Source organism: Typopeltis vanoorti, chromosome 3, assembly GCF_054136105.1.
Source record: "Typopeltis vanoorti isolate ZY-2024b chromosome 3, IOZ_Tvanoo_1.0, whole genome shotgun sequence".
NCBI lineage: Eukaryota > Metazoa > Arthropoda > Arachnida > Uropygi > Thelyphonidae > Typopeltis > Typopeltis vanoorti.
The window spans coordinates 43,461,654-43,474,490 of record NC_143551.1 but is presented as its reverse complement, the minus strand read 5'-3'; the positions used below and the strand labels follow the sequence as shown (position 1 = coordinate 43,474,490).

The window sequence follows — 12,837 nt, the reverse complement described above, 5'->3', positions numbered from 1 at the left end:
GTTCATCCTTGTCTCACACCACTTTTAACATTAAACTATCTTCCTGTACTTCCTTCAATTCTAACTGCTGACTTACAACTCAAATAAAGACTAAGTATTAATTGATATAATGCTCCATTGACACCATATAACTGTAACGTATTGAATAGCTTATCTCTTGGCACCTTGTCTATGCCTTTTCCAAATCGACAAAACTTAAATACAGATCTTTGTTATATTCCCATGATTTCTCCACTATGTGACATTTGAACTTCAAATTCTTATCCACCAAAATCCCTTGCCGCCTCAGTTTCGTTTAGCATAACCCCTCTAACATAATATGCTGCTGGAAATCTAATCACGCCAAAGAGGGTAACTTTATACTTACTAACATTAAGCTGACATCCATTTTCATTTGCCCAAATTTCCAGCCTATTGAAATCATTTTGTAAGTACTAAATATCAGTAACATCCCTGATTGCCCATTCTATCTTTGCATCATCGGTAAACAATTGCACATGGCAGATTCATATCCACTGTAGACAACTATTTGACATTATCAACTATTCCCTGATTGGAGTCTATAGTTTATATTCCAATCCCATATTCTCCAGTTTATGCAACAGCCTTTCGTGTGGTACTCTATCAAATGCCTTAGAAAAATCCAACATTATCAGTGTATCCATTCCCTTTATCCAACTTGGCTGTAATATTATTATAAACTATGAGCAAATTGCTGAAGCATGATCTTCCTTTAGTAAACACATGCTGCTCCTTGCAGAATATAGCTTGTCTACCCATTTCTGTATGCGAGTTCTTACCAACTTCTCTAAAATCTTCACTACCACACCAGAGATACTGATAGGTTGGAAGTTAAACACAATAGTTTTTGCACCACCCTTGTACAATGGAACTATCATACATTCTTTCCATTCATGTGGTATCATTTCTGAGCTGAGACAAGTTATACAAACAGGTAAAGGCCTAGCCAATTTGTCTGAACATTCCTTTAACAAATGGGCTGATATTCCATCTGTTGCTGTAGACAAATTCTTATCCAGGTTATGCAACAGCTCTTCAACCTCATTTTCATGAACCTCTACCTCTTCATCCACTGTAGCAGTAGCACTGTGCCCATATTACATACATCTGGTCAATATATATTAGTAAAGTGAGCACTCATTAACTGAACAATCTCCTTAGCTTCCAACACTCATGTACCATCTGCATTTAGCAAAGTTATTCTTCCACATCCGTTCTTTCTTTTGCTTGCAGCATTACAATAAAATTCTTTTGGATTGCCTTGAGGCGGATAGCCAATTTTTTTTCATACTCCAATTTAGCTTTCCATGATACTCACTATGTGTTACTTTTCTGGACTGTGCTTTATATATTTCTTAACTTCTCTCACTCTTATTCTAACGATATTCTTTCCACATCATCTTGTGAATCTCTTTGCTTAATAAGTTTGCGTATCCATTTCACTCCCAACCCATTTATACTTCGAACACTAGGGATACCTTGCCTATTCAGATACCGTCTTATTTAAGCACTTTTTCAAAGATACCCATGCGTTGCTGATATTTTTCCCATTCAGTAACTGATACCATGGAACAAAAGATAGTATTTTCCTAAGTTGATCATAATTTCCAGCTTTGTAGTTCAGCATGTAACCTGTTTTAATCAGAGCATCAATACAATTAGATACTTCCCAAGAAAGTACAGCATGATCACTGTCACCAATTGGTGGTAAAATGGGCATATTCTTAACAGAGATCCCTTTCTGTTATGCAGTCTAAATGGTAAGATATGGCAAGCTGTCATGTGTTATATAAGTTTCCCCAACGTGGATAAAAGTTGTGCGTGAGGATGTCAATGACAGTTTTTAAGTGGAATGAGGCAGGTAATTTGTGTGCTTTCATAAAAAGAATAGATGATATCTAATGCTCCAGTAACAATTCTAAATGCTTCATGGTGAATAGGATTAAACACACATCCAACACAAAAAACTAGGGGACATAATCTTCATCTGTTTTTTCCCTTTCAGTCGTTTCCGACTGTAGGTGACTTTGTAGGATTGGCCACAAAATATTCCTGGTGAGATTTTTACAGGATAGTTCACCATTGCTTTCCCCAACCCCCCCAATTTTATCTGGGCTCAGGACTGGCATATGGCTGGGACATATTCATGAGTGTAATCCGGGTGTGTTCATGAGGCCAGTTTGCCTGTTCTGGAGGACGAAAAATCACCTACCTCTGTATGAGACCGGCTAACTCACCTTCATAGAGCCTGACAATTTGATGAATAGGCCCTGAAGAATGAGTATGAAATTATAAGTAAAACACTTATAAAGAGCAGCTACAACAGAAGAACAATTCACAGGATTCTTCACAATAATGTTACCAAAGATAAAGATTACAAAAATGTCATAATTGTTCCTTACATTAGGGGAATATCTCAAAAACAGACAGAATACTGTAGAAATACAATACTGAGGCAACATTCAAACCAGCCACAAAATTAAAAAAGCCTACTCAGCTACTTTAAAGATTCCCTTCCTTACCTTGCCCATCCAGCAGTATACAAATCCAGTACATCTGCAATTTACCCTACACAGGGAAAACAACACACAATCCCATGAGAAAAGAACACAAATGATGCATTAAATTCCGTCATTATGAAAAAGAGACCTTTCCGATCATGCGCTATTAGCAATTCCTAGAATGTAGAAGACCCCCCCCCCCCCACAAGTCCTGTTATGCTGCCTCACTGTGGCGACGGCAGGGTGATCCTGGGTGAAGCACGTCGAGAGTATCATTACTCCTGGTAGGGCCTCCCAAGGCATGAAGGCCATCCCACTATGCCAAGCTAAATGCTAGCAGATGAAGACAGAAGAGGAGATTGGCACCACCTGTCTTAATTTACTGCCCATTAGACATTCATGGCAAAGGACTTAACACAGCACACCATGCCGGCGTGGATGTTGCCTGGTTCAACAAGGTCCACGTTGCCATTTGGGAGCAGTTCCAGGGGTGGCAATGAGACCAAAAAAAAAAAATCCTGATTCAGACTCCGCAACCATTTAACGATCGGAACTTGGAATATTAGGACTCTACTACAAGTAGGTCAACTCAAATTACTACAGCATGAACTAAAAAGATATGGACTGTTATGGGACTTTGTGAAATTCAATGGCCCAAAACAGGAGAGTTAACAGATGAAGGACATTTGCTTCTTTACTCTGGATGTGACTGCAGTGGTAAAGGCATCGGGTTTTTTGATACACAAAACATCACGAAATCCAATCCTATCAATAGCAGAATTGCTGTAGCCCGATCAAGAGGAAAACCACTCAATATCACCATCATACAGGTCTATGCCCCAACCACAGGCCACGAGGACTCCGAAGTAGAGGAATTTTATGGTCAACTTAATGCAACAATCACCAGAGCGAATAGAAATGCCAAAATTGGAACAGACATCGGCAAGGATTATCTCCCATTTGTTGGACCGCATGGCTATGAGGAGACAAACGAAAGGTTTTGAATTCATCAATTTTGCCTCACAAAATGAACTTACCATTACTGACACTCTATTTCCTCATAAACCTTCCAGAAGATGGAAATGGACTTCCCCTGATGGTAAAACACATACCAAATTGACTTTATCCTTGTAAGCACAAGATTTAAAAACCATCAACCTCACAAAAACTAGATCATTTCTTGGAGCAGACATTAGCAGTGACCACAACATGGTCATCACAACTGTGAATATGAAAATGAGAGAAATATTACCTACAAAATCAACTCTTAAAAGATATAATATAGAAAAATAAAAAGATCCCCAAATAAATATACTATATAAATACAAATTAAAACAAATTTTTGACACAAGTTTCAAGAAATTAGAGGCGTGAATAGATGGCATCAATGGCAACATCATATTAAAAATGAGGAGATTAGGAAAGAACTTGACATTGTCAGCATCCAGGAATGCGTTAGCAGAGCTAATCTCAGGTGGTATGATCACTTAAACAGAATGGGCGAGGAAAGATTAGCAAAACAAGTGTTCTCTGCCAGGTTGGCAGGAAAACGACCCAGAGAAAGACCAAGATATAGGCGGATTGATAGGGTACAAAGTGTCTTGGACGATAGAAATATGAGATCTGATAATGTTGGAGTCTTGATAAGTAACAGACTGATTTGGAGGAAAATTGTAGATAGGAAGTTAGTAATGATGTAAATTTTTCATGTAGTACTATCATATCCTGTACACCCCTTGAGGGTACATGTCAGGAATTTGATGACGATGATGAGCTTCAAGAAATATAATAATATCGAATCTAAAACCAAATACTTCTCACAAAAGATAACTGAGATAACTGAAGAAATCCTTGGATACAAAAGGAAAATAAATAAACCATGGATAACTAAAAATATTTTGGACCTATGCGATGAAAGAAGATATTAGAAATCTCATATTAATAGCAGTGATAATATAGAAAAGTATAAAAATATTACTAAGATTATTAAAAAAAAAAAAAAATCAAACATGCTAGAAACTTATGGATATTAGACGAATGCAAAAATATAGAAGAGGACTTAAATAAAAATAATTCTAAAAGTGCTTTTCAAATTATCAATAAGTTAACCAAACCTTTTACTGCAATTAGTTGGAGCATAGAAGATGAAGATGGAACTCCTATCACGGACAACCAGAAAATAGTTGACAGATAGAAATGTTATACAACCAAGCTTTTTCAAAAGGACCCTCAACTGACTGATGATATTTTGGACGGAATTTTGACAGAAGGTTCAGAGGAAGGAGATTACCCGATATTAAAAGAAGAAGTCATTGCAGCAGTTAGCTCCTCAAAACTAGGAAAATCACCAGGAACTGATGGTGTTACAATGGAACTGATACGCGAAGGAGGTGACATCATCATAGACCCCTTGCTAAATTTATTCCAGGACGGACGGAACACAGAGACTTGGCCTTCTGATTGGCGGACTTCTGTCCTTGTACCTATTCCTAAAAAGGGAAACAGCAATAAATGTAGCAACTACAGAACAATAAGCCTTATTAGTCATCCAAGCAAAATCCCATTAAAAATACTATTTTCAAGAATTGAAAAGAAAATAGAAAGCAGACTATCAGATGAACAAGCAAGTTTCCGGAAGTCTAGAAGTACAATCGACCATATTTTTACAATACACATACTAGGCAAAAAATACATAGAACACATAAAATAATCTGTCACAACTTTTTAGACCTTCAAAAAGCTTTTGACTCAATATGGCACAAGGCATTATGGAAAATTCTAGAACATTACGGTATTGACAACAAAATCATTAGGATTATTAAATCTCTTTATTCCTCATCTGATATGAGAATTAAAATTAAAAATTACAGCAGTGAACCATTCTGGGCAGAAAGGGGGGTGGGCATCTTGTCCCCTCTTTCTTTTTAATTGTTTTCTAGAATATGTCATAGATGAGGCTCTCCATGATAATGACACAAATAGTAGTTGGTGGACTAAGAATAAATAACTTACGTTTTGCAGACCATATCGATCTTCTGGCAGAAAGTGAAGAAGAATTACAAGAGATAACTAGCCGCGTTTTCGGAACATTATAATCTCAAAATCAGACATTGAATTCTTAAAGATACAAATTGAGAATATAAATAAGTTAACTTATCTAGGAAGCACGTTGAGTCAAGATGGTCGCTCAAAAACCGACATTAAATACCGAATTGCTAAGTCAACCGTGGCCCTAAAGAAGTTAAAACCATTGTGGGGAGATAACAGAATAGCAATCACAACCAGACTAAGACTAATTGACACCTTGGTGAATTCTATCCTCTTGTATGGTTGTGAGGCCTGGACTTTATTGAGGGAAGATGAAAGGAGACTCCTGCCTTTTGAAATGAAAACTTACAGAAGACTTTTGAGAATTCCCTATACCGCTCACGAAACCAATGAAAATGTCTGAAAATTGATTGATTCAATAGACAGGAGAAGAAGGGAAAATACTCTGACAGTCATTCCAAAGCAAGCACTAGAAGTAATCGTTCTGGGACCAAGGGTTAGGGCCGACCTCGATTAAAATGGACAAATTCCACCCTTTCTCAACTGACATCAAGAACAAGAGACCGAGATGATTGGAGTAGGCTAACAAATAATATCACATACCAGCCATGAATGACCCAACGGTCCATTTAGGACTATGGGAGAGAAGACCCATCTGCAACCGTTATAGCACACAAAAACGAGGTGACAACACCAAAAACTTCAAAACACGAGAAAACCTTGCAGTGGACATAACTGAAAGCAGTGTAGAGAAGTTAAAAATTAGCAACTGATGTAGTTTCACTTTATTTATATATTTATATATACACACACACACACACACACACACACACACACACACACACACACACACACACACACACACACACACACACACACACACATATTTTTTATTTTGTGCTTTATTATATTCTATTATTAATTTTTCTTTTTTTTTAAATTTTACTCTTCCCCTTCTTACAAGAATTCAGATTAATTAAAGCAGTACATTTTATACTATTCAACAATAAGTAGATTTGTCTGAACGATAATGATACTCATGATTAAATCATCATTTCAGTCCTTTCGACCTATAGATATTAACTGCTGTTGGAAAAAGTTTAATTTTTTGCAGTTCTTACTTATGTTAAGCAACCTCCTGGTGATGCTGTTAGCCACATAGACAGCAAAACATGTAGAGAAAATACATCTAGTATAAATGAATAAATTAATGATAAATACCGAGTTAAAACTTGGTATTTATCATTAAAGTAGTTCAGTTATGCTACAGCTTACTTTTTATGTTTATTGTGATGTAGGCTGCATTTTAGGTAATTTTGTCTTAGGCTTAATTAATGTAATTGTTCTAACACCTATTTTGTCTCCATAACTTCTACACAATGAATGCTGACCACCATGTAACCTTCAGAGAAAGAAACCACTGAAGCATACTCTCTTGGGACACTTAATTGACTCTTGGGTGGATAAGTGCTTAGTAGAGATAGCAAAGACATCAGCCTGCATCCCAGGAGGTGGAAGAACGGATGCAACTAATGTTCACTGCTCTCTGGCACTAACCTACAATTAAGTGTGGGCGTGAATGTTAGTTTATTGAATGTAAGTCTAAAGAACTGTTTCTGGTGTAACTGGGATTATCATTAGTCTTAGTTCTGGTCAGGATAATGACTACATTTGCAAGGCATCCATACGAAAGATGGTAAGTGGTTGTTGTAGTTCTCTATAACCCTATGTTACAGGAATGGCAAGGTGTCAAAACATCTACACAGAGAGCAATGCTTATGGTAAAAGCAACTTCTGTTATGGAGCTCACTTTGACTAAATAACATGATACCTAAAACTGACCAGAAGTCACACTGTGTCTTAGAGAAAAGGCTATTATTCACTAGAAACCATCAGATATAAGTAAACCATTCTTTGCAATAATTCGTTTAATTCACAACAAAACTTATCATCAGGAACAGCTAGGAGATCCCACTGAAGTCACTCCTTAGGAAAAGTTTAGCTGATTGACAGATTCCCTAATTGATTTTGCATGGACAAGTTACTATAAATGTTTTCAGCAAGATGCCTTAACAAGAATATCTCCTAAGCAAGCAACAGATTTTGGAGATCCTGCCAATCTTTCTTGATAAGAAGGGTGACATTTTCCTGCTAGAATAATCAAGCAAAAAATGTAAAAGTTATGGTTTATCATCAGTTTTATATTTGGCATGCCAATTTCACTGCATGTTTTTTTATGTTGTGTGTGTGTGTGTGTGTATATACACACACACAATTTTTTTTTTTTTGACTTATTATGCCTACTAAGACATACCACTCATTACAAACACCTGTTTTGAAGATCATCACTAATTTTTATAATGAAATACAACCAACAAGAGTCTGGGTAGCAATCCTTGCCATAATGCATGGCATTATACAAGACTGATTTGAAAGGAGTATGTACTGAGTATTATGCAACATAAAGGTAGCTTTGTTGCAAAGATACTTCACAAGTAAACTGATTTGCTTATTCATAAGTAAAATAAAGGTGAAAATAATATATATATATATATTGAAGTATGCTGTCCTTCAAAGTGTAAAACTTGTAACAAATTAACAAAAGCTGCAAATATTTATATTGGAAACTTTTGTTAATATGCTGATGTTATAATTTAAATGAGAGAGAACAGGATGCGCCTTTATAATATGTCACACGAATACTAATACAGTGGGTAGAAAGAAACAAGGTTAAGCAGAATAAAAATTTCAACACAAAAGATATTAATAGGAATATGTTACAGAAGGTTTTAAAATGTGACTCATGCAACCTCCTCAGCATCTCATTTTAAATAAAACTAATTTTGATAAAAACCAGAAAATGTTTGGGTAAAACTACAATTTAATATCTTAAATAATTCTGAAATCTGCAGTCTGCTCACAAGAGATCCTTTGCTTTTGAAGGATCATAAAGCAATGGACAAAACCACAATAAAATGTTCAATGTTTTATTCAAATGCAACATACTTTAGAAAACTCTTGTAAAAATAATAAAGATGAAATATGCAAGCAATATTTACCTAGTTTGTGGTTGATTCTGTGGTGTAAATGCCCAAGTGCTGGAACTAAGAGATGCCAAAGATATAAGATTATCACTGGGAACAGTTGTAGCGTTCTTTGAACTCCAGCTAAACAATTCTGAATCCTTTATGTTGTTTAATGACAAAGGAGATTTTGTCATACTACCTGGAGTTAAATGAGGATCATCTTCTACGTTCTTCAACTGTGTTCCTTTCCATGGTTTACCAGGCTCAAATTCTGGTACAAGATCATTTAAACTATATGCAGTTTGGGAAGAGCTAGTGGATACAGAGGTAGTTGTAGGAGGGGAACCTTCTTTGCCATCAGAGGCACTAACAATTCTACTACCTGTTGAATCTCCAGTAGTTGTGGAAGTGCTGGTTGTCGTGATTGTGCTGACAGCACTAGTAGTAGAAGCAGTCATTCCAGCCAAGGTTGTGCTTATGCTATTGCTATTATTACAATTATTGCTGCCAATTGCTGTGCTTGTATTTGGCCAAGAGTCACTTTGTGGATGAGGTAGACTAGACCAGGTATTATCTCCTAATGGCTGCAAACTATTGGTGGAATGAGTTAATGGCAAATTAGATGATGATGATGATCTGGATACAGTGCCAGGAGCACGACTAAATTCACTTAGGTTAATATTATTACTACCTGCAACAGAACTATTTCTGGGTACACTGTCATCTTTTTCATATGAAGGCAATTTCCACTGATTCAGACGGGATTGAGGTGCAGTCTCTTTAAGGGACAAGTCTCTGAGATCTGCATGTAGACCAGCAGCAGGATCAAGGTTAGGCTTGAACATTTCAGAAGTGGACGGCTGAGTAGGTTGGAGGGATATGTGTTGGGCAGGTGACTGTAGCTGTTGTTGCTATTTCAGATGAAGGAAAAAAAAGTATTACATACATAAATACAAATCAAGTTGAATTTTTTTTGCCTAAAAAAATAGGGTAAAAGCTAATTGTAAATATTTTGTCAGTTCAATAGTTACACATTACTTTTTTTTTTTTGTAATGACTATAATTATAATTTCAGGTAAAGTTAGGTGAGTGGCAAAAACACTAAAGGCTTACCTAGGATTAATGTTCCCCAAATTTTGAGAAGTTTGTGTCTGTATTTATTTAAATTCAGTTGATTTCTAAGGGCAAGTGTAGATTCCAAAAACAGATGGTCCTAAATTTTCATGATGGAGCATAGTGGTTTTTTTTTTGATAGATGAATAAGTGGTATCTAATGCATGGTCTGCAAGACCAGATTGACCACAGACAGTTATGATTGCAGATATATTTTTTGTGTTCATCAACGTGGATGGTGGCTAATCTGTCTGCCAACTTACAGGAACAAGGTACTTTATTTACTCTACGGACTGAGTGGAGAGAGCTAATGTTTAGTAGAACAGATAAGCATGGCAATTTTCAACCTAAATCCCATCAACCCAATTCCATTTTAAGCCCTACAGTAGATACCACTGATTCCCAATGCTACAAATTATTAAACCTGCTAGCAAGCTCTTATCCCTCCACCTTCACTGGTCATACCACAACCTATATTAAAAACTCTACCCATTTTAAAACCTTTATTACAAATCTAACTTTAAATAACACAAATATATTGGTTAGCTATGACACAACCTCAATATTCCCTTGAATGAACTTTAACACTCCTAAAGAACGTTTTCTTTTCCTTTGCCATCAATTTTGGATATTTTTCTTTGAAGAAAAAAAAATTATCAGAGGGAACTGCTATTGGTTCCCTCCTCCCCACCCCACCTGCCAATTTTTCCATGAAAATTTCGAAAAATGAGCTGTAGACTCAGCCCTCAAACTGTCTATCTGACTAAGATATACAGATGTGTTCTCTATTTGGCCTCATATCCCTGACACATTATTCTTTTCTCTATGAACTCAAAAGTCACATCCAACTATCCAGTTTACAACAAAAGGAATCTCACAATAGTCTACTCATCCCAGATGTCTTAGTTGCATGCCTTCCGAATTGTAACCTCTCCTTCATTATGTACAGAAAACCTAATCCCATAGACAGATACATTCAGAAACTGCCCCCCCCCCCCCCCCACACACACTCCCAACAATATTGCATCATTAAAAATTAACCAATAAAGCCTACAATCTCTGAAAGAGAGGTTCCACTGGAACCTCTCTTTCAACAGAACTCAATCATACACAGAACACCTTCTTATCCAGTGGCAACAGTTCTTACAGAATTAAAAAAAAAAATCCTTCTCCCAATTCCTTGACCATCCTTTTAAAAGGATTTCATAGATGCCATCACCATGCCATATGTCTGGGGTACAGTAAAAAAAAACAGGCATTTAAAAAAAGTACAAACTCTACACAGCTTTTAACCTCACTGGAAACTTGCACCCTTATCTGTTCTACCAAAGATCTGCTTCCTCCTCTCTTAGTACCTAGAGTATATAAAATATCCTATTCCTGCAAGTTGACATACTTTGGACAGACAGATAGATTAGCCACGCCATCCACATAGATGAACGTCTGTTCATCTATGATCTTACATTTGTAATCACAACTCTGTTCAAGCCTGGTCTTGCAGACTATGTATTGGATACTACTCACAGGATCTTCTAGAAAACCACAAGCTCCACCACAGTAAATTAAAAAAAAGACTGTTTTGGAATCTGCAGCAGCACTCAGAAATCAACTGAGTTTAAATAAATATGGATGTAAGAAACTTGACAAAATTTGGGAAACATTAATCCTCAGAGATCCCAATTCACGACCTAAGCCTCCTACAAATGCCATAGAGGGAGCCCCACCTAGATAGGGCTTGGTGTTATATCCATGTATCATTTAATAATGTGTTGCATTTATGTGTATATGTTACAAGTGCTAGTCGTACTCCCTGAAGATGTCTCAGTGACAGATGAAATACAGGAAGAATTAAAATAGTTTTAAACCATTCCCAGTGCTGCTAATACTCCATTAAAACTCCAATATGATGTCCTCCCAGTACTTAAGCCTTTACATATGGAAGGACTAACATCATTGCTTTCTGATGAATAGAATACTGGTTGAAATTTCTATGCAAGCATGGACCATGTACGCTTGCTTCCTGTTTCTTCATAAGAGTGGTTTTCAGATTATACTACGTTTAACTTACCTGCTAGCTTTTTTTAACTTTACAAATTTAAAATTTTGTTTTGAATTGGTTGGAGAATTCATACTCATCTACTCATAATGCAGATATATTAAGGTAATATAGGTTTAAAAAACCTATATTACTACAGTAAATTGTCACCATAGCAAACAACGTTATAACATACTTCTGGGTCACAATCAAACACCCATAACTAAAATGCCATGTTAAAAAAATTCAGTAAATCTAGTTATTCACTATAAATTATTCCAGTAGTTTCTCTGTGCTCTCTTTACTGAGAGTTGACTGCACTATAGTTTCCAGCTTGTTAAAATATTCATCTTAAGTTCAATAGCATTAATGAGAACTCCACAATAAGCTGAAGTCTTGCTGATATTTTGTAATTTAAATTAGAATTCTCAGAGCAAAAACTCAAGTGATATATGAGATGTAATAAATTGTTCGAATTATATTTTCTCTTTAAGATACCTACCGTTTCAAGCTTTTCATATCAAATGAGTTGTCTTATGAACTAGCTCATACTCACCGAAATGGTTCAGCTTAACTGGCTATGCTTTTGACCAGACTATATAAGTTAGTTTCAGCACATGGAAGATCCTACAGGAGTGGAAAGAATGCATAATGATCCCATTTGCACAAGTTTTGCAAAAACTGACATGACTAATATCTTGAGTGGCAGTGAAGATTTTGGAAGAGCTTGCATACAGAAATGGACTGACAGAGAATCTATACTTCACAAAGAACAGCTTTACTAAAGAAAGGCCATTTATTATGGTTATAGTTGAATTAGACAAGAGGAATGGATACCACCATGATACTTTTGAACTTAGCTTAAGACTTTTTTTTTTTTTTGGATAGGTTACATAAGCTGTTGCATAAGTGAGACTGGATTATAAATTCTTCACTCAGATAAGAGAATGACCGACCGATATTAAGGGGGATATGGGATTGGGAGTTGAGTGTGCAAGATTTAAGGTGACCAGTGATATATCAGCATGGATCATTGTTATTTAATCTTTACATTAATGGTCATTTCTTGTAGTGTCCAGAATACTTGTTGGCA

At 36.2% G+C, this 12,837-nt stretch overlaps 1 protein-coding gene across 3 annotated transcripts in view; it reads right to left on the bottom strand.

The window, feature by feature from the left end:
* LOC150108083 (protein Gawky-like) overlaps positions 1-12,837 on the bottom strand; it is a 328,768-nt gene that overhangs the window by 78,668 nt on the left and 237,263 nt on the right. For all 3 annotated transcript variants that reach the window (XM_090390597.1, XM_090390595.1, XM_090390598.1), the window contains one exon: positions 8,630-9,507. In XM_090390597.1, the coding sequence (XP_090246723.1) occupies positions 8,630-9,507 (878 nt within the window). The remainder of the gene's footprint in view (positions 1-8,629; positions 9,508-12,837) is intronic.